Source organism: Cucurbita pepo, chromosome LG12, assembly GCF_002806865.2.
Source record: "Cucurbita pepo subsp. pepo cultivar mu-cu-16 chromosome LG12, ASM280686v2, whole genome shotgun sequence".
Taxonomy (NCBI): Eukaryota; Viridiplantae; Streptophyta; class Magnoliopsida; order Cucurbitales; family Cucurbitaceae; genus Cucurbita; species Cucurbita pepo.
This window is the reverse complement of record NC_036649.1, coordinates 6,736,836-6,759,545: the sequence shown is the minus strand read 5'-3', so window position 1 is coordinate 6,759,545 and position 22,710 is coordinate 6,736,836. Positions and strand designations below refer to the sequence as shown.

Below are 22,710 nucleotides of genomic sequence, written 5' to 3'. Positions count from 1 at the left end.
TTGGTAGACGAAATAATAATAAATAAATAATAAATAACAATAATACCAAAATCTCCCTTGGTGAACCAATCACTAACAAGATTTGGTAGTTAAATGAGTACAAATTGGTAATTTTATATATAAATAATGAGAAGATCTGATCTTTTGGTTCGGTAGTTTGTCACCCTCATATTAGATATCAAGAATGTCTATATTCATAGCCAACCTACAAAGCTTAAATTAATACTTTTTTTAATTTCAAACACTAATCTTGGTTCTCGATCAATTAGACATAGTCTAAGTTCGTATATATATATATATATACTCATCAGAGATGTTAATAAGATTTTTTGAGTCAATTCAAGCACAGCTCGAGATGTACATGGGTCGAGTTGAAAAAATCTTCTAAACCAACCCAAAATTTTAGATTGGTGGGGTCGGTGACGTAAACAACCTGAATAAGGTTTACAACTTAACCCAACCCAACCTTCCATTTTCGAGTTGAATTTTTTTAATTATTTAAAAAATTCATAATTATCTATAATAAATGCTATATTAATATCACAAAAAAATTAACTGATTTTATTTTAATTTTCAATTATGTTATTTAATTACGTCTTATACTTGCTCATGATTTTCTTTTTTTTTTTCCTATTTATTTATTTTTAATTCGAGGACCACTTTGAAAGAGCAATAACTTTAGAAAATATTTATTAATTTATTAATTAGTATTCTTTTTAAAATATCATTTTCTTTTCATAATTGACTGGCTCTTGAAACATGTCTCAATTTTCTTTATTTTTTTCCCTTTTAATATTAATATTAATATTGATATTAATATGATAATCGATCAGTTTTATAATATAGGGAATTCGTGGTCCAATTCTAAGATTAAAAAAAATGAATAATTATAATTTTTTAAAAATTAAATCAACAATATTTATATCATAAATTACAATATAGTTTTTGAAAAAATAAATGGTGGTCCTAATTTTGAGGACCACTAAATTGAATTAATGTAATATTATGCATTTGTCAGCTTACATTCAAGACATATTAGCTTTTGTATTATAGTTTTGTCAAATAAAAAATATATTTATTGACCATAGGTTAGGTTGGCCATTTAAATTATTTAAACATTTGTATAAAGATTTTTTAAAAAATTAATGAAAAATGTTGGTTTATTAAACAATTAGTTTCTCATTTTCAAACATTAGTAGTTAAATATCAATTTTTTTTTAGAAAATTACACGTCAATAACTTAATAAATAAAAAAAAAAAAAAATATATATATATATATATATATATATATATATATATTAAAAGTATTTATTTTGTCTTGTGTCACCTAATATTCATTTATCCCATGCTCGTGATTTAGTGTATATTTAATTTATTTATAACAAAAATTGCGTTACAATTTGTTAAAAAGAAATAAAAGTAAAAATTAAAAATGTTTATTTTTCTAAAATTCAAAATCTAAAAGTAAATATTTTAAAGGTTTAAGAGAGTTTATGTACAAAAATAAAATTTAAACTTTAAAATAAATTCAAATATTTTAAATTTCAAACCTAAAATACAAAATTAATTTATAATTTAGTCCATTTTTAAGATTGGGTATATTTAAGCTTTATTTTTTAATTTTTTTTAATAAAACTTTAAGTTAATTTAATTAAAAAACTCTCTGTTTACTATGTTTTTTTTTCTCTTAAAAAAAATATATTTAAATATATTTATTTTTTACAAATTACTTATTTAGGTACTTTTCATTTTTAATTATATACATACATACATATATATATATATATCTACACATACATATACATACATATATATATATATATACACACACATATATATGTGTGTACATGTATGTGTACATATATGTATGTATATATATGTATATGTGTGTATATGTGTGTGTATGTATACATACATATATATACATACATAGACATATATACATACATATATATATATATATATATATATATATATATATATANATATATATATATATATATATATATATATATATATATATATATATATATATATATATCTATATATATATATGTGTATATATATATGTATATATATCTATATGTGTGTATATATACATACATATATATATATCTATATATATATATGTGTGTATATATATATATATATATGTATATGTAGATATATATATATGTATATGTATATGTAGATATATATATATATCTATGTCTATGTATGTGTGTATGTATATATATATACACACATACATAGACACACATATATATATATATATATATGTTTTTGAGTTTTTTTTTGTCCTAATTTTTGTACTAATATTTTCTCATTTATTAAAAAAAAAAACATTTGAATTTCTAATAATGTACAAAAAATTTGAAAACTTTGAAAAAAAAATTAAATCTTTATCCAAGCTACTAGATAACAAAACATAGAATTGCAAACTAATAATTTATAAGGTTAATTTAAAAAAATAAATAATAAAAAAACCAAATAATGTACCTAAATAAAGAAAATTATGAAAGAATATATGAACCAACCATCTAATTTAACTCTAAAAAAAAACAACAAGAAATCAAATCATTCAAGCTCCAAGCTAATGGGTTCAGAAACGGATCCAAGGATGGATGCGGGGCTGCCGGTGATTAACTTCAGCGGCGACGATGTGAAGGCGGAGGGCGGCGAGGGGTGGAGGAGGAGGAGCGGAGAAGTCCGAGAAGCCCTGGAAGAGTACGGGTGTTTTATCGCAGAGTACGAGGGGATTAGCCCTGAGCTACGCGTCGAGGTTTTCAAGGCCGTGGAAGCACTTTTTGATCTTCCAATTGAAACCAAGAAGAAGAACAGATACGAAAAGCCCTTTAATGGGTATGTCGGGGAGCTTCGTACTCTCCCTCTGCATGAAAGCTTGGGCATTGACGACGCCACAAACATCCATGGCGTTCAGGCCTTCACTCACCTCATGTGGCCCAATGGAAACCACCATTTTAGGTGATTTTTTGAATGCTTTCCTAAGTTTATACCATAATTTTGATTTCATTTTGTAACCGCCCAAACACGCCCACCACTATCTCGGTCTTCTTTTGAGTTTTCACTCTCGAGCTTTCTCTCACGGTTTTTAAAATGTGTCTACTAGGTAGAGGTTTACCTACCCTTTTAGAGAATATTTCTTTCCACCAACGTGAGATCTCACAGAGTGTCCTGTCACTAGTTCATTTCTCCAATTATCGTGGGATCCCCAAATCTACCTTTTGTGGGCCCAGTGTCTTTGCTGGCATATTGTCTCTCCACCCTTTTCTGGGCTTAGCTTCCTCGCTAGTACATCACCTGATTTCTGGCTCTGATGCAACAACAGTTGTGAAGGAGAACTAACCATTCTTTAAAAGGGTGGGAAAACGTCTCCATACTAGACACTTTTTAAAAACTTTGAGGAAAAGTCCGAAATGGAAAATATAAAAATAACAATATCTGCTAGTGGTGAGCTTGGACAGTTAATGATGTTCTTGTTTGGTTTGTTTAGTTCGAATTTGCATTCGTTTGCTAAGAAAGCTGAAGAATTGGATCAAATGGTGACGAAAATGATATTTGAAAGCTATGGAGTTGAGAAGTATCATGAGACTCATGCTGCTTCCATTACTTATCTTCTTAGAGCTTTGAAGAACAAAACTCCTCACTCTCAAAACCCTACTTTGTGCCTTGTGGATCACACTGATAAGAGCTTCACCACCATGGTCTATCAAGATCATACCAATGGCTTGGAGGTCCAGACTAAAGATGGCCGGTGGATTCAGGTCGATAACTCCTCACCCTCGACCTTCGTCGTCATTGCCGGGGATGCATTCAAGGTCGAGTATACATATATCTATATACTCTCACTAAATCCTTACTAAAAAAAATGAACATAACCTAACCTAACCCAACTCGATCATAAAATTTTTAGATTGAATTGGTTGAACTGGTTCGTGGCTAGCTCATAAAACATTTATTTATTTATTTTCAAATATTAAATTAAAATTTTCAACTCAATTTTATTTTATATTTTGAAAATTTATTTTCGTTAAATTATTTTTAAGAGTGGGTAGAGAATAGATAATCATGAAATTAAATAAAAATAAAATAACTAGTAATAAATTCAGGTCGGTTTGGTTCAACTTGACATAGGAGAACCCATGAACTAATCAAAAGCATAGTTTTTTTTTTTAATTTGAACCCAGTCCATGGGTTAGGTTGATCGAGTTTTTCGGGTCATCTAATTTTTTAAACATAAAATATTTGGACGAAAACGAAAGGGTATCTAAGTTACAGAGACCAAAATGATATTTTAACATAAAGTATACTATTCGAAGATCAATTACTTCTCAAAACCATCACGTTTTGTTCTTGAACTTTTAAAAAACGTTAAGGACTAAACGTTCGAGTATAAACCCTAATTACGGTGTTGGATTTTGGTAGAGAAGGCTTGGAGCAATGACAGAATAGAGTCACCAACTCACAAAGTGACAATAAGAGGGAACGAAGATAGGTACTCTCTTGCAATGTTTGGATTCAGCAATGGAATTGTGGAAGTGCCCAAAGAGCTCATAGACCAAACCCATCCTTTGAGATATAAACCCTTTGATCATATTGGATTGCTTCATTTCTTCCGTTCAAAAGAGGGTTTCAAATCCAAATCTCCACTCCAAGACTACTGTGCTCTCTAAATCAACGAACACCTATCATGTTTGTGTATGATTATAGTTCTAAGTTTCAATGTGTTCATGAGCTTTTGCTTTGTTTGTGTGCTTTTAGGTTAAGAAAGAATGTATGAACTCTAATAAACTTCGTGTGTTCGCTCTTCTTAATATATAAACATAGTTTCCGATTCGTAGTTTCAAATTCAAATAATCGTCCCGATTGATATCAGTTATGTTTGTTTTCTCACGACCTTTTTATCATTTTTTTATTTTATTTTTAATCAAACATCTGAATTTCTAAGATAAATTCAAAAAAACTAAAGAAATCTATTAGTGAAAATAGTGTTTATAAGCTTACTTTTTAACAGAGGTGTTAAAAAAGAACCAGATGATCAGAAGAACCTAACCAACTCAACTTGACCATATAGTTTTGGTTGGGTTGGGTTCATATAAATAAAAATTTTATGCATTGGATTGATTCATAATCGAATTAATTCTAATTTATTGTTATTTTTAAAATATACATTTTATATATATATATTATGAATTAAATTTTTAAAAAATTTATAGCTAGGTTGTGGTAAAAAAAAATTGCATTCAAACAATTAGATTGAATCTAAAAAAATGTCTCAGTCTGATTTAAATTAATCCAGGAACATCGGTACTTTACAAAAGTCAAAAACTCATACGTCAGCTATGTCAGATATTCGAAAATTAAATTTGTGTAATTTTACCAACTTTATCAAGAACGCTTCGAATTCATATAACATTAAACAATATTAGTACAACATTGAAACAAAAATATAATAAAGTATTGTTTAGTTGAAATGTATGAATCAAATATTAATCTGACGTATATTTCCATATCTATTTCGTATTCTTTTAATTCAATCATTTAGAGAGAAATGATTTAATTAAACCAATTATGATGACTTAAAATATATATATATGAAATAACCCCACAAATTAAATTTAATCTCAAATCCACATCGGTGACCACAAACAATTGATTATACAAACACATGAATCATCGCAAAAAAAAAAAAAAAAAAAAAGCNTCTTACATAAGCTATCAAACCAAGGAAGAACAGGTAGCTGTGGGTTAGGCATTGGTGACAATGGGGTCTGAAACACAAGCCAGAGTGCCCGTAATAGACTTGTCCAAATTAGAGAAGTTGGAGGCTGGCAGTGACGCATGGGGCTCAACATGCAAGGCGATGAGGGTTGGTTTGGAGGAATTTGGGTGCTTTTGTGTGGTGTTTGAGGAGGTTTCTTTGGAGATTCATAACTCCTTCTTTGGAGCTGTTGATGAGCTGTTTCAGCTTCCAATTGAAACTCGAATCAAGAACACAAGTGAAAAGGCTTACCATGGCTACTTTGGCCGCTACTCCTTTCTTCCTCTCTATGAATCCATGGCTATTGATAACCCAACTCAGCTAGATGCTGCTCAAAGCTTTGCCAATCTCATGTGGCCGGATCAAGGAAACGATCGCTTCAGGTCACTTCTGAACTCGAATTCAACGTCTTAACAACTATGTAACTATGTTCATGTTTGTGAAAGTTATTTAAGAAAATTGACTCACGGGAGAAAAAGTTAAGTTATAAGTTTAGTTTATGTGTTTATTTAGTTCATAAACTTTAAAAATGTTTTGATTCGTCCTAAACTTTTAATTTTCTGTTTAATAGGTTTGTAAATTTTTAGAAATTTTGATTAGGGGAGACATGGTGTCAACTCTTTACCACTATGTGGTCCAAGGGAGCTATCTTATGTCACGTGAGTGTAATGGTTGGACGAGCGTTGTAAGACGAATGTTTTGGGTGTCTTCCTTTGCAAATGGGTTTTCGAAAATAATGTCGTAGACATGGGTGAGTTGACATTGGGTCATGTCAAACTTCTTAAACATTTAAACTTTAGGATCAAAACGACACAAACTTGAAAGTTCATAAATTGTGAAATCTCACGTCAGTTGGAGATGAGAACAAAGTATTTTTTATAAGGGTATGGAAACCTTTCCTAGTAAGACACGTTTTAAAACTGCGAGACTGATAACGATATGTAATGGGCCAAAGTAGACAATATCTACTGGCGGTGGGCTCTGACTAAATGTATCAGAGCGAGATGGATGGTGTGTCAGCGAGGACTCTAGTCTCAAAGGGGGTGAATTGTGAGATCCTACGTCATTGTAGAGGAGAACAAAATATTCCTTATAAGAGTGTGGAAACCTCTACCTAGAAGATGCATTTTAAAACCGTGAGGCTAACGGGTTAAAGTAGACAATATTACTAACAGTGGACTTGTGACTTAGACTATTACATAAATTGAACTTATAATTTAACCTAACTTAGTCAGAACGTTGCTTACCATTCAAATAATGGAACGTTGAAAGTTAGATCTTCGAGTCATCTTTTATAAAAATTGGAAAAAAAAAAAGGGAGTTTTTCATTTTTATTATCTTCCCTTGACGAAATCACAGCGAAACTATTCAACGTTTCTCAACCTTGATGGCAAAACTGGACAAGATAGTAACAAGAATGGTGCTGGAAAGCTACGGAGTATCAAAGCAGCTGATCGACACAAACATAGATTCAACAGCCAACCTTCTCCGCTTCTTCAAATACAGAGTTCCTGAGCAACACGAAACCGATGTGGGACTGCACGCCCATACAGATCTCACTTTTTTCTCCATAATTCATCAACACCTCATCGGTGGTCTCCAAATTCAATCGCTCGACGATCAATGGATCGACCTCGAGCCCTCCAGCCACTGCTCCTTCGTTGTCATGGCGGGTGACGCGCTCATGGTATCCACACTTAATCATTCTGATCCATATCAATTATCGTTGAACTATACTCACTTTGTCTGAATGAATGAACGTAGGCGTGGAGCAACGATAGAATAAGGAGTTGTAGGCATCGAGTGACGATGAAAGCGGAGGAAACGAGATACTCAGCGGGGATGTTTTCGTTCAAGAATGGGACGATTAGTGTGCCTGAAGAGCTTGTGGATGATGCCAACCCATTGCGATACAAGCCCTTTAATCACTATGACTTCCTTACTCATGACAAAGCAAAGGGTTCTAAAAAATTTCTCTATCGTATTAGAGATTATTGCAGCATTTGAATCAACAAAACTTCAAACTCTGTCCAATATATATGAATTATTGTTCATCAATAAGTTTGCTTGTAAAATATTTCCCTTCCTTTCTTCCATAATTTCGAACATTTGTACCGATTAATGTTATTGTGCTTGTTTTCTCGTCGTTTATTTACAAACGTTCTTGTTTTTGAAAAAAAAGTTTGATTATTATGTTACCCAGATGGTGGATTTGTCTACTCATATTTAGTAGAATAAGTTACTAATTTATGGAGTAAGTTGAGTAAAAATTAGTACAAAGTTGAGGAAGTTAGTTAATTAATAATATTTAATAAGATTGTCGGTTCTTAATTTGAGTAGAAGGTTTAGGGAGCTCTGTTTAGAATGTTTAGGGAGCTCTGTTTTGTGTTTTAATAGGTAAGATTTGTTAAAATAAAACTCATTGATTTGTGAAATAACTCTCCCACACACTAACAATCGAACGCTCTGATACCGCTTTGTGAAAGTACTACTCGTGTACTTGTGAGGGAAATGTCAAGAAGGGAGAGACAAGGAGACCAAGAATATAAAAAACCGTTTTTCTATTGCTCTGTACCTTTCTTTTTTTTTCTTGCTCTGTACCTTTCGTTGTTTGGACATATTTTGATCGTAGTCAATCCAAAAAGATGAGAATCATAGGCGAACACTTTTGGTAAAGAACTGTGTGTTATTTATGTAGTACACGAACAGTTTGTTAAAAGAAGGGTGGGAAGGAGATTAGCCTACTTTGACCTGGCTCTCATCCTTCACGTCTACACGGATACAAGAGAGTCCGTCAAAATGATCGGATTTTATACGGATAAAGTCAGTCCAAGATATGGGGCGGTAAAGCGGTGGCTGAGTTGGGCTCAGAAGCTTCTTATGCGGTGACATTTCGACGTTTTCCGGCGGCACAAAAAGATAGGCCACCGAGAGCCGCTTTTTAGTCCGGTTCACAACGGCCTGATGGAACGGACTTTTGTACAACCCATTTGACACTATTTGGAGCATGTCTCCGACTTGAACCACTAGTGCACCGGCCACCGGCTCCACCGTCACCCACTGCTTCCCTTCCCGCAAAATTTGTAACCCTCTCGTGTTGTTTTGGTGCAGGACGGTTAAGAGGCTGGTGTCTGTGTGGGCGCCGAGCCCCATGGCTCGATCAGGGTCAGGGCAAGCTGGGTAGAAGTTCAACTGGGTGGCTGCATTACATGTCTTGAAATCCTCATTCGGGCCGGCCCAGTTGATGTCCTCTCGGGTTATGCCCAATTCGCTCAACGCTATCCACATCAGCCTTCCACATAGACTCTTCAACTCTCGGTCGTATTCCGCCATTATATCACTGCAACAAATAATAAACACTGTTAGGAATAACGACTCTTCATAATTATATGATTTGTGGTATGATATTGTCCATTTTGAGTATAAGTTCTTATGGCTTTGTTTTGCATTTCGTCAAAATGCCTCATTGGAGGAGTCAAAATATCATGTTAGGAATCACGACCTTTCCCAATGGTATGATATGTCCATTTTGAGCATAACCTCTCGTGACTTTGCATACCATGTTAGGAATCACGACCCACCACAATGGTATGTTATTGTCCACTTTGAGCATAACCTCTCGTGGCTTTGCATACCATGTTAGGAATCACAATCCTCTACAATGGTACGATATTGTCCACTTTGAGCATAAGCTCTCGTAACTTTGCATACCATGTTAAGAATCACGACCCTCCACAATGGTATGATATTGTTCATTTTGAGCATATGCTCTCGTGGCTTTGCATACCATGTTAGGAATCACGACTCGCTACAATGGTATAATATTGTCCACTTTGAGCATAAACTCTCGTGGCTTTGCATACCATGTTAGGAGTCACGACCCTCCACAATGGTATGATATTGTCCACTTTGAGCATAAGCTCCCGTGGCTTTGGTTTGGGCTTCCCCAAAAGGTCTTATGCCAATAGAGATGTATTCCAACCCATGATCATTCTCTAAATTAGCGAACGTGGGAGATACTCCCTACACTGCCAATGATTATTTAGTGAAGGATTGAATATGGGTTTGATAGGAGTAGTACCAGCGTTTGGAGTAGTCATGAGGCCAGAGGTGGCGGAAGTGTTCGAGAGGAGAGCCCATGATGGTGAAGCTTTCAGACCACATACGCTTAGGGAAGAAGGAGTTGATGCGGGCGATGCCATAGCCAGGGAAGGTGCCAGGGGTGCGAGCAGCCTTGAGCTTATGGGGAGGGGGGAGGGCAAAGAGGTCAATGGCGGAGGATTGAGCGGCATGGATGAGGGAAAGGGGGACGCCATGGTTAATGATTTGGAAGGAGCCCCATGTGCGTAAGGCCTCGCCGATGAGGTCGGGGGCGTCGGGGAGGGAAAGGTCGATGAGGGGGAGGGTGTCGGAGAGCGGTGTGGAGTGTTGTTGGAGGGAAGGGAAAAGGTCGGGCTGAACCCACTGGTAGGAGTCGGGGAGTACTTGGAGGGAGTCCAAGTCGTGATCTTTGTGAGTGATGTAGACACTGTGGTGGGTTGGGGTGGTGGCCATCTTTGTTTTCTTTTAGATTTTGGGAATTTCAAAGGAAGAGATGTTGTTGAGAGAAACATAGGCTATAGCTATTTATAGACATCATCGACCTCACAAATTTCCGTAATGGTTCGATATGGTCCATTTTGAACATAAAACACTTCGTACCAATGAAGATGGTACTCTCCGCACGTGGCACTCCAACACTCTCAAACTCATACACGCCCAAACGAGAGAGCTTAAGAGAGAGAGAGAAATAGACAGAGAGAATAATGAGAATAGTAATAGGTGTTCATGTTTTTCTGGTAACTATTAAGTGAGTGATTTAATTACTCGTTATAAATTTATGTTCTTTCTTTTGTAAAACTATTTTTAATTTTAATTTTTTTTTTTACTATTCAATTGAAACTAATTGTAAAAAAAAATGTGAAAGGACCATTTTGGCCTCTCCCTCAAAACTATCCTATTAGTGTTTTACTCGCTCTCATTTTTTACTTGAGGTAATGACTAAATTCTGGTCGGGAACGAAAGTAGTTTGGCCATACAGACCGATCTAAGTCTCTTCCGAGCTAAAAATTAGAATCAAAACTAAGCTCCGTCCCCTCCTAAAATATACTCTAAACTACATGACGACACTCCTCTTTTTTATTTTGACCATACTACCCTTCCTCTTTTGATATGTCTATTTCAATATGGGCTCCACTCACAAGAGAAGAAACAAGTTCAAGTCTTACATGCATGCCATTCAATATATATTTACTCTTGGACACATCTTCAAGGGCAATTTTGTCTCTTCCCCCACACAAAAGTAACAAAAAAATTGGTGCGTTTATGCATGTTCGAGATCGTGGCTACGACAACTCTGTCTCCTCTCTCTTCCCTCTAATAACTCCTATCTCGCTTTTTTTTAAAAAAATACTTTATTGAAGAAAAAAAACTTACATGCAGTCTAACAGAAAGGAAAGCTACAAAAAAGACTTGCCACTCGAGTAAATATTCACAACTTCTTAGTTTTTGAAGAGACGTTAACCATAAAACAGTTAAAATAATGGCATCTTCCTAGATGTGCGGGGGTAGGAGTTATTATGATCGGTAAAACAAAAGAACCCTAAAACGATTTTATTTGTTTAAGAACGAACGAAAATGAATCTTCAACGATCATAACCACCCAAAACCCTTGTCTCTTGCATGTTTAGTGCTTAGGGATAATGATTTTGGTTAAGAATATTGCATGATATAAAGTTGACATTCTTTGAATTTAAAAATAACCCAAGAAATTGTTAAAACTCTATTCACTTAAGGTTGGGAATAACGATTTCAACGTCTTTTTTGATTTACTCAAATCAGACCTAAAACGAAGAACGTGATGATGTGATAACAAAATTGACATCAGAAATTGGATTTTCCATTTAATAATTTTACGAGTTTTGAAGTTTTTAAGGGTGGAAATAATATATAAGACAAAAATGGCTTTTGAGAAACAATTCAACACTTGGGGCTTGACTTCCGACAAGACAGCTTATAGAAGAAGAAAAACAAAAAAAAAAAAAAAAAAANAAAATCAGAAAACATATGTGACACTTGACCATGCGTAGAAATAGTGGAATGGTAGCAAGCTAAGACATGCAAAACCTAGCTTGCAAGGTTCGTATCTTGTCAACTTTAGTGAAGAAGACAAAGTGAGCTAGAGTAACACTTGTCGTGTTGGACCGTCCTAGGTTTCTCTAGTTTGATATGTTAAGGTAAAATCAAATCATTAAACATTGGTCTTAATGTTTTTTTTAATGTATGATCAAACATAGACCACAAATGTTTACGTGCTCTTTGTTTCCTTATTTAGTATTCATTCTTGTCGAAGTTGGTTTAGGTAGTGGCCACTCCCAAATCCATACATGAATGAAAATGACTTAATATCTCAACAAGATCTGATTTGATTATCAATGTTTTGGTATTATTGTATGAAAGTTTGCAATGGGTAGCTCTTTAATGGACCGAGACCACATTCGAACGAAAATGACTTGAGGATAGGATGACTAAGTTACTATTTATACCAACAATATGCATTTTTTCTTTTTGGTAGCTCAATCATAAGAATTTCGAAATTAAACGTGTTTATCCTATGATGGATGACCTCTTAGAAAGCGTGTGAGGGTGATCTTTTTGAAAATTTTCTAGGAAGTATGTGAGTGAGGATCTCACTGTTAAAAACGAGAAGTAATTAACTTGATCATGTCGTAGGGAATGTATGAGATTGTTGGTACCATTAAGTGACGAATTCTATAATAGTTCAAGCTCACCGCTAGAAGATATTGTTTTCTTTGGAGTTTCCCAATCCGGTTTCCTCTCGAGGTTTTTAAAACACGTCTGTTAAGGAGAGAATTTTACGTCCTTATAAAGAATGTTTTGTTCCCCTCTCCAATCAATATGGGATCTCACAATCCACCCTTCTTTCGGAGCCTAGTGTCCTCGCGGGCACTCATTCCCCTCTCCAATCGATGTGGAGCTCACAATCCACCCCCCTTTCGGAGCCTAGTGTCCTCGCGGGCACTCCTTCCCCTCTCCAATCGATGTGGGATCTCACAATCCACCCCCCTTTCGGAGCCCAGTGTCCTCGCGGGCATTCATTCCCCTCTCCAATCGATGTGGGATCTCCCAATCCACCCCCCTTTCTGAGCCTAGTGTCCTCGCGGGCACTCATTCCCCTCTCCAATCGATGTGGGATCTCCCAATCCACCCCCCTTTCGAAGCCTAGTGTCCTCGCGGGCACTCATTCCTCTCTCCAATCGATGTGGGATCTCACAATCCACCCCCCTTTCGGAGCCCAGTGTCCTCGCAGCACTCATTCCCCTCTCGAACCGATGTGGGATCTCACAATTCATCCCACCCCCCTTTCGGAGCCCAGTGTCTTCGTGGGCACTCATTCCTCTCTCCAATCGACGTGGGATCTCACAATCCACCTCCCTTCGAAGCCCAATATCCTCGGTAGCACTTGTTCCCCTCACCAACCGACGAGGGATCTCACAAATTCAAATTCCAAATTCTGATTCAGCAAAAATCTCAAAAATTCTAAATCATGATCTGGATTCTAAATACTAAAACGTGAACAATATCTACGACGTAAGGACAGAAATGAAAAGAAGAGGACAAACAGAAAAAGCATGGGTCTGATGGCAAATCTGTGTCCTTACAATAATATTTTAATATTAACCATCTTTATCTCCATATTCAATTCACTAAGCTTCTTGTTACATCATCTTCTTCGCTTCCTCGAGTGTCTTGACTTTAAACTAATTTATATTTATATTATTGTTTATCAAACAAGGAATAAAAAAAAAAAAATAATAATAATAATAATAATAATAATAATAATAACTGGGGAGGTGGCAGCAAAGAATGTGACACTAGGGTTAAATTATTAATATATTATATAGTATTGGCTTTTGGCAACTATATAATATAAATGCATGCATGGGTACATTGAAGGGGCAAAATGATAGATGCTGCCAACAAAGTATATTATAAATAAGTTAGGACATACTCCAATTTAATGTGTTGTTTTAATTTCCAGCTCCCAATCTTAAAAAACCAGACATATATATTATTATGTTTTGAGAGACCAAACCCACCTAGATTTTCTCGAGTCAGAGGATTGATAAGAGTGTGTCTTTTTTATGTTGATTCAATGAACGTAGAGGGTGTCCATTTAATCATGCATCTCTGCCCTTCTTCATATTCTATATATTGGAACAATACCTGATTTTGTTTGGAGTCCCAAACATTAGGTGAAGGGACAACATACATAAACCATAATTCATTATTCACTTCATATATATATATATAATAAATATGGGGTCTCGAGCAAAAACCCTTAGACTTGGGTATTGATTGAGATCGATGTGTTGTGTTCGAGGAGATATTGGTTCAACTCTCTGTTAGGAATCACGACTCTCTACAATGGTATGATGATACTGTCCAATAATCCTCAACACTCTCGTGACGTTTCCTGTCTTAGGCGACATGAGAATCATTCGTTCGAATGGTACGTAAATGAACTAAGATCACATTTGTATGAGAGTTGTTTGGAGGATTCTATGACTAAGAAAGAATTAAAATAATTAGTGCACCTTCTTTTTAGTGATCTTTTAAGAATTTTCAAGTGATGATAAAGTAGGTTGAAATGATTCGTGTTGGTTTATGAGGGATAGTTTTTGCTCTTGAAAGAGAGAAGTTTATAACGTAACTGTGTTATAAGGGATGCATGAAAATGTCGGGACTATTAGATACATTGATCAGGAATTCCATGTAAATACGATGAGATTTAGAAGTGTAAACGTGTACGGATTTAGTCATATATGTGGAAGGAAGTTGACAAAGCAAAAAACAAAGAGAAATTGGAGGAAAAAGATAATGTAGTTTGACATCTGTCCTGTCCTTTTACAAGATAAAGCAAACTTTATTTTTATTAATTTTTTATGTGATTTTTTTAAAAACTTTTTTTCTTCTTAAAAATATTTTTAAACCCTTACAAATTCATTTCAAGTTAACTCTAATTGGTTCTATTACTTGTTAAACACGGAATTTTGAGAATTTTTTTTTTAAAAAAATAAAAGTTTATGAATTTATTAGATCTATCTGACGTAAACTTAACTATTTAGAAATAAATAAAACTCGTAATTTAGAGTATAGATTAATTTTTTTAAAAATAAATTAGTATTATTAAGGTTTAGATAAAATAATTGTTATAACTAATCCTTTATCTTTTTAAAATATTGCAATATTGGTCTCAATAATGGTATAAAACCATTTTGTCTCTAATTCATGTTCCTTTCATTTTAATCTTTCAGTTTTAAAAATATTTATTTGAATTTCTCAATTTCCAATAGCTAATTATGATTATCCTTATTCATGTTTTTTTTTTTTTTTACAAATTAATGATGTAGTAATAGAACGTCTTACTACTTACACTTACGTCGCTTCGATGAATCACTTGAACCCTATTATATTTTCGGTTATATGGAACTAAATCAATGAACTACTACACTTTCTTCTAAGAATGGTTGCTTTCAAGCCAAATTCCTAGTTGTTATTGCTCGATCGTTTTCATTTTCTCTAAGTGATTGTTTATTAAGGACCTTAACGTACGATCTGAGTTACTTCTCTCTCGACTTTAGATCTTAGTATCCTAAAAGTTAAACACGAATAATTTCGATGAAGGATGAAAAATGTAAAAAAATAAAAAAAAATAAAAGTTCATAAACTAAAATAATACCCAAATTATTAATTATGATATGGAATCAAGTTGAGTGAAAGGCACCTCGAGATGAGCAACAAAATGAGTTCAAAACTTCAGAAATAAGTTTTTATGTTTTCAAGAATAAACAACCACTCTTCAAAAAATAATTAAAATAATAAAAATAAAACTAAGCAACCGTTACAATAATTCTTAATTTTCTCTCTCAACTTCTTTGCTTAATCCTCTCTCCACTCTCCATTTTTCCACCATGCAGACCGTCTGCACTAAATAAATGGATTTTTTTTTTTTTTTTTTTTTTTTTTTTTTTTTTTTAAAAANTAACAAGTGTTATGAACAAGAAATAAGAGCTACATGCAAAAAGAAAGTGACAGCATTATGAACACAGAAAATTTAAACGTCCAGCGAACCAAAAGCGTTGAAGTTGATGAAGAACACGACGACCTCACTCTAAAACTCAAGAGTTTGATTTGTTACTAGAGATATCTATTTATTTTACGAGCATTATGTTATTTCAAATGATATCCATTTATCAAGCTCCTTCGTGGGATATGTTATTATTAGTAGAAATGTCCATTTACCCACCGTGTCGAAGCTCCACAGGACCCATCCAGAGACACGAATTATATTCTCCAGCCCCATTCTCCTCCCTCTCTCTCCATACAAATTGTTAAATGGTATGTTATAATAAATTTGAGTGACTATATTGCATTTTTTCTTATAAATATCATAATTACTTTTCGAATAAAAATTATATTTAAAAATGAAAAATTATCCATTGAAACAAATGTTTATAGAAAAATATATATATTTTTTTTTTTTGGGAAAATCTATAAAAAAAGATTAAAAAAAATTAAAATTAAAATAGGAGGTAGAAACTTTATATTGTATAGAATAAAAGTGAATGAAAGATTTCATAGATCCAAAGCCTTTTATGTGTCCTCGAGAAAAGCAAAATGGGAGAGCTTAGTTTACTATTTTCAAATTTATTTCCACCTTGAAAACATCCACTTGTTCTGATTATTCCTGCGGAGGAGTGTCCATTTCTAAGCTTGTGCTTAACAAGTGTAATCAACAATGGGTGAGAGTTTCATGCAACAGAAAAAAAAAAAGACAACTTTTGACAGGTCTCCTCTCAGACGCCAAGTACAGAGAATGAACAAACAACCAGCCTAACCAAAAACCCCATTTCAAATTTCAAACAAAAACCATTTCTTTTTTGTACGATTAGAAGACAATCATATATAATCCTCAAAAAAATTGAAACTGACTGTTCTTGCTTGTGAATGTGTGCACGTGTTGACTCGAGTTTAGTTGGCTGATCTATTTGAAGGAATAAATAAGTGTCGCACAATTATGTTGCTAGTCTCGATAGTGTGTGCAATTGTGAGATTAGAGATAGCAGATGCACATGCAATGATGAAGGGCACTGGAACTAAAACCAAGTTGGTATAGAGATTTGGAGGAAACCCATGAATGAATGAGACAGTACAAAAAACAAACAAAAGAGTTTGTGTTTTGTTTTGGATTTTAGGTTTGGGTTTGGGTTTGGGTATGGTTTTAATATCAGCTTCCCACGAGGACATAGAGATCTTCTTTGGGTGCATACACTTGTCTTCTTCTGAAAGATGAGAAAAAAAGATGATACCCTCCTCCTCTATCATCCACCATTCTGCCATCCTTTTTACTTCTTGTCCAAAAATCAAAAAAAAAAAAAAAAAAAAAAAAAATCTTTCTATCTACTTTGTACAGATTATTGGAGTTTTTTTTTGGTTTTTTAGAGGCAAGTTCCAACCTTTTTCTAGGGTTCAATGAATGGGTCAATCCATGTATGATACAAGCAGATAACCACTGGCCCAATTCCAAGACCAATACTACTTTTCTAGGTTTTATAATGATCCCATTTTTCATTTCAATTCAAAAGGTCATTCATGTTTTCTATTATAGAAATCTCCCCACAATTACCTTTACTGATCTACTCAAATTGTTTCTCCTTTGTTTTCATCTCCAAAACGTGCTTATATATGAAGTATATGTAATTAGGAAATCGAAACGACCTAATTTAAAATGTGTACGTACCAGAAATCAGCTGCATGACAAAGGAAGTGAGATTCTGGGAACACTTCAGTTTCTTTCCCGATCCTGAATATAATAAACAAAAGAGTCAAATTCTTCATGTATTTTAGAAAGAAACATACATTTTCGAGAATTCAAAAGGTGTGTGAAGGCAAGGAACCACCTTATGAAGAATCCTCCATTACGTTTCGGACAGGACTTGTTACCATCTAAATGTGTATTGAATATGGTTAATATAAAGTACAATCAGTCAGCAGAAGTGAATGATAAAGAAAATAATGCAGCATTTCATTGGTGCAGAAGTGAATGTCAATTGAAATTTCAACCTCTTCGTGAATGATAAAGTTGCTTAGAATCAGTGGTAAAAGGTAGCAAAAGGCTGCCGACACTTGGATTACTATTAATCACACCGTGACAAAACAATGATCATCATAGAAAAACAAAATAAATAAAGAAATCACTATGCAGAAGGGAAAGAAGTTAATCCGTTACTGATCTTCATAATAGTCTGTAATTTAAGCAGACCCAAATTCTGAAAACCATTTCTCATGCCGTTCAATATCAGCAGCAGAAACACTTCGCTGTACTTTCTTCAATGCTTCTTCGAAGTCGCACATGGCAACAGGGTCCTTTGAAATGTCATCCTTTGCCATACTTCTAATCTCATCGCGAGTTTTTCCAGCTATTTTACGTCTCATTCCATTCAAGGAAGCATCTCTGCAGACATTTGTGAGATCGTCCCCACTATATCCTTCTGTCCGGCGAGCAACATCGTCGATATTCACATCAGGAGCCACCTATGTATGAATAATCATGATTCCTTAGCATCAAATAAGTTCATTCAGGCTAAGAAAATAGGTTATTGCATGGTAAGTTCAAATGAACAACAATTTGAACTTATGAAGTAAATAATATATAATTTTCTTGGACTAAGAATAAGAATTTCTTTCTGAACCATGATAAATAATCCTATTGGTTCAAGAATTAAGCATCTCAAATTTCACAAAGAGATGAGAATTAACATGTATCATTATGCAAGTACATTGAGTCCAACAGCATTCTGATAGTTAATTGAATAGGCACTTGATTTACCTCAACAGTTTTTAGATTTATTCTGATAAGCTCCTTCCTACTCTCAAAATTAGGAAGAGGAATATAAATACGCTTTTCAAGCCTCCTCCTGAAATAGTAGCACCAATTGAAAGAAGAAATCAACTCGTAACCCCAGTACGTCTTCCTCGTAAACAAATCAAATTTACTTGAATGAAGTGTAAGAAGACATGTTAACGGAACCAACCTAAGTGCCTCATCAATATCCCACGGGAAGTTTGTCGCAGCCAAAACCATCACAATTTTACGGCCACCATCATCGCCTGAGGAACTATTGTTTACACCATCCACCTGAACTAAAAGTTCAGACTTCACTCTTCTGGATGATTCATGCTCACCGGAAGCCCTGAAGAAAACACCTTGATGCACTTATTTTTCTTAACAAGGGACAGACGTAAAACTTAAGAAAAAACCTTCCATAGAAAAGAAACCATGAATCCTCTCTAATTATGTGAAGAATCTTACCCACGAGCATTACATAAAGAGTCAATTTCATCGATAAAGATAGTACTTGGTGCATAAGCTCTTGCAAGTTCAAAAAGGCATCGAACCATGCGCTCACTCTCTCCACGCCATTTTGAAGCCAAGGTGGCAGAAGAAACATTGAAAAAAGTTGTGCCACACTCAGTGGCCACAGCTTTAGCAAGTAATGTCTTCCCAGTCCCAGGTGGGCCAAACATTAAGACTCCTTTCCATGGTCTCCTTATTCCCTGGAGGGAAAAAGCAACAAGATTTATATGCATGACGCATGGACACAGGTAACATGCATATGTGATGCATGGACACAGGTATCAAGCATACATCACACGCGGACACAAGCAACAAGCCCACTATGGCCAACATGGTACAAAGGATACATCAACCTTTCCACATGCACTTTGCAGAATAAAATTTAAAGCTAGAAGAAGTTTCAGGTTCAAAATCTGTAAAATTTCCATTTCTCTATTAATCATCTTTTCTTTTTCTTTCTTCTTTTCCGAGTACATCTATCAATCATCAGGCAGTAACTTAATAATCCCTTCTAAAAGTCGGTTGAATAGATCCCTAAGTATGATTGTTGATTTCCATCGCTGAAGACTATAACACACATCAACAACAGGGACAGATAAACAAAGTATATTGATCAAACGTCATGAATATCAGCACAAAGTGATGATTGGTTTGGTATCATTAATTTGCAGACCTATCAAGTGGCTTCATAGGTATCTAGTTCACTAATTCAAGAATACCTGAAAATATTCTGGCATCCACAGGGGAAGAACGACAGCTTCCTCCAGAAGTCTTTTTGCTTCACTCAGGCCCGCAACATCATCCCATCTCACTCCTGGACTGGTCTCCAACACATCTCTTTCAAGCATAGCAGCTAGATCAGGATCAGGTCCCTCGTACTGTCCCTTCTTAGACTTTCCCTCATCGTCACCATTCTAACAATACCATTCATTAGTTTAATGATATAAACATGAGGTACTGCACAAACTTGAGATTGTATGCAAAATAAAACAATAATTCATGAAATCGAACATTTTTTTTTATGGGCTTGTGCACCTATGCTTAAAACATTTTTCAATTTTTGTTAACAAAAATAGATTTACTAACTATCATCCGATGGCTTGCGTAGATTAACATTACTCGGAAGTTATTAATCACAACCCGAAGATTTTGAGTGGGGGAAATGAAAAGCAACGTCTTTAACATCTTAAAAAAAAATAATAATAATAATAATAAAAGTCATCGATGAAATAAGAAATGGTTATCTGAACATGTTTCCTCTGAAATTTAATTCTGAAAACCAGAAAATTGTTTTGGAAACAACTCCTAAACAGACCCTGAATCTCCAAAATTTGAGAAAACAAATCAAGTAAAAAGGCTTAACTCTATAACTTTTGTGTACACGACAAGAAAGTGAAACATTGCCAAGATATGGAATTTCTCAAGCATAGGAAACAAGCAAATGCCCCTAACTAAAAACCCCTATAGATTAGAACACGACAGTAATGAACTCAAAAGAAGGGGGATCATAAGTCTCATGCAACAAAAGAAGATTTGCGCACATGCATATGATCCAAGTTCATCATGAAGGAAAAAAGAACTGAGATTAAATGTGGGCTCACAGAACTTACTGTAGAATCTGACTTGCTGGATTTACCAGTAGTACTAGCACCCTTCTTTCCAGTAGTTGATGCACGGACACCAGAGTTGGCACGACTTGAACCACCAGCCTTCGCACCACGAGTAGTAGTATTTGGTCTGGTGGAACCACGAGCCCAAGCCCCATCCTGTGGTGATTTCCTCATACCAACTTGACCAGCCCTTGCAGGTCTTCTACTTGAAGAATCCCTACTTGGAGGCCTCCATACATCAGGATCATCCATCGGAGGAGCTGAAGAAGTTGGGTACTCATCTAATGGTTGAAAAACAAATGATGATTTGGCATGAATTGGAGGAGAAGCTGCACGCCGACCCATGGGTGTTTCCTTAAAAGCCTTTCTCTCTGCATCTAACTGCTTTACAACTTCTATCTCCTCAGAAAGGGCTTTTTTCACATTCATCCATTTTGCACGCATTAAAGGGTCATCGACTGAACTAAGGTGCCTAAAATCGATAAATCAGTGAACTTGAGTGAGAACCATACTGAAGAAGAGCATAGTTAAAAACATCAAAGATTTCAGTAGAAGGAATTCTGCAGAGATTGATCTCCCCTGCGCTGAAGTAATATCAATCATCACTTCTTTTTTCTCTCTTTTCTTCATAGAAAATCCACGGAAAATAGAAACTAAACCAGTGGCTGTACCTGGTACTGTATGATCATTAACCAACAACCCCAAAATGTAAACTCCTTTCACAATTTATGGCCTTACCAAGACATTTGGTTCAAAACTTAACTATCCTCATAATGAACTACAAAAACCAGGATGATAAGCCCTCTCTTCCGCTACACCCTAATGTTAACAACAAATATAAATTAATTTAGAACAACCCAACGCAGGAAATCGATAACCATTCTCCAATTTAGGGTTTTCGATTACCCAAAATAAGAAGAAACGATACCATATCTCCTTTTAAAAAATTATAAATATATAAATACGCTCGTCATTCTAACGCTCAAAACAATACTCCATGGTAATGACCGCCTCCACATTCGCATAATAACAAAACACTGGATTTTTCTCTAATTTTACAGCAACATTCTTTCAAATTACTCGCAGCAAACCGATAACAGTCAAATTGCATCAATCTAACTTCGCAAGATGAGAGAAAAAAACAGATACAGTAAGAATCAGACTAATCAGACTAGATGCACCGAATTCAAAGCAACAAAAAGATCGAAAACAAGCTCAAACGAAAATCAGTTTCGTTATTACAGATGAAATTGGAAAATGCAGATGGTGGAAGAGAGATTACTTGTTGATCTGAGCTATAACACCATCAAAGAAGATTATCGAAGTGTCATACAGCCCCTCAAGAGCGTATTCCCTCGCTAATTTCAGATGGTCTTGAAAGCCCACCAATGTATTGCTCCCCATTCTCTCTCAATCCGTGGCTTGCTCTCTCTCTAACTGGCAACCTCCAAACGAAAAATCCTTCTACTCAAGTAAATGTAGAAGAAAGAAAGCTTCAGGGACTGAGAAAGTCCAAGAACCGAACTATGACAGAGACGTACGAACTTCCACAGTCTTCAAGGAATGAAAAATCAGAGAAGAAGATAAAATTACTAAAATAACCTTGGGCTTCTCAAGGAAGAATGGTCCATTATTATTCGCTTTATCTTTAGGAAAGGTTTGTTAGAACCGTTACGAACGTAGGGCCCACCCACTAAATTTTGAACTTAAATATTGGGCCAAATGGGCCCACTAAAATTTGAAGCTAAAAAGTTGGGCCGAAATGGGCCCAATCAAAATTAACAACCTTGGGCTTCTTAAGGAAGAATGGTCCATTATTATTCGCTTTACCTTTAGGA

At 34.9% G+C, this 22,710-nt stretch overlaps 4 protein-coding genes across 7 annotated transcripts; 2 read left to right on the top strand and 2 right to left on the bottom strand.

Annotated features, from left to right (window-relative positions):
* The first annotated feature begins 2,596 nt into the window (after positions 1 to 2,596).
* On the top strand, positions 2,597 to 4,871 carry LOC111807100 (probable inactive 2-oxoglutarate-dependent dioxygenase AOP2). Its single transcript, XM_023692676.1, has 3 exons — positions 2,597 to 2,985; positions 3,515 to 3,839; positions 4,452 to 4,871. The coding sequence occupies exons 1-3, from the start codon at positions 2,597 to 2,599 to the stop codon at positions 4,692 to 4,694; spliced, it is 957 nt and encodes a 318-aa protein (XP_023548444.1). The 3' UTR covers positions 4,695 to 4,871.
* An 887-nt stretch (positions 4,872 to 5,758) lies between these two features.
* On the top strand, positions 5,759 to 7,933 carry LOC111806348 (probable 2-oxoglutarate-dependent dioxygenase AOP1). Its single transcript, XM_023691614.1, has 3 exons — positions 5,759 to 6,165; positions 7,142 to 7,469; positions 7,547 to 7,933. Exons 1-3 carry the CDS (start codon positions 5,786 to 5,788, stop codon positions 7,787 to 7,789), a joined length of 951 nt encoding a protein of 316 aa, XP_023547382.1. The 5' UTR covers positions 5,759 to 5,785; the 3' UTR covers positions 7,790 to 7,933.
* Positions 7,934 to 8,448: 515 nt separating this feature from the next.
* On the bottom strand, positions 8,449 to 10,368 carry LOC111807424 (gibberellin 3-beta-dioxygenase 1-like). The gene is made up of 2 exons (XM_023693146.1): positions 9,864 to 10,368; positions 8,449 to 9,122 (listed from the first exon to the last, which is right to left on the bottom strand). Exons 1-2 carry the CDS (start codon positions 10,334 to 10,336, stop codon positions 8,519 to 8,521), a joined length of 1,077 nt encoding a protein of 358 aa, XP_023548914.1. The 5' UTR covers positions 10,337 to 10,368; the 3' UTR covers positions 8,449 to 8,518.
* Positions 10,369 to 17,009: 6,641 nt separating this feature from the next.
* On the bottom strand, positions 17,010 to 22,419 carry LOC111807645 (katanin p60 ATPase-containing subunit A1). Of its 4 annotated transcripts, XR_002816968.1 has the most exons (9): positions 22,155 to 22,419; positions 20,873 to 21,344; positions 19,982 to 20,176; positions 19,218 to 19,462; positions 18,940 to 19,098; positions 18,735 to 18,822; positions 17,806 to 18,439; positions 17,646 to 17,708; positions 17,010 to 17,253 (listed from the first exon to the last, which is right to left on the bottom strand). XR_002816968.1 is itself a non-coding variant. In XM_023693450.1 (7 exons), exons 1-7 carry the CDS (start codon positions 22,274 to 22,276, stop codon positions 18,158 to 18,160), a joined length of 1,563 nt encoding a protein of 520 aa, XP_023549218.1. In that variant the 5' UTR covers positions 22,277 to 22,419; the 3' UTR covers positions 17,010 to 18,157. The 4 variants fall into 4 exon arrangements, 1 of the variants encoding a protein (XP_023549218.1); XR_002816967.1 differs by having other exon boundaries at positions 17,646 to 18,439; XR_002816966.1 differs by having other exon boundaries at positions 17,010 to 17,708.
* Between the last annotated feature and the right edge of the window lie 291 nt (positions 22,420 to 22,710).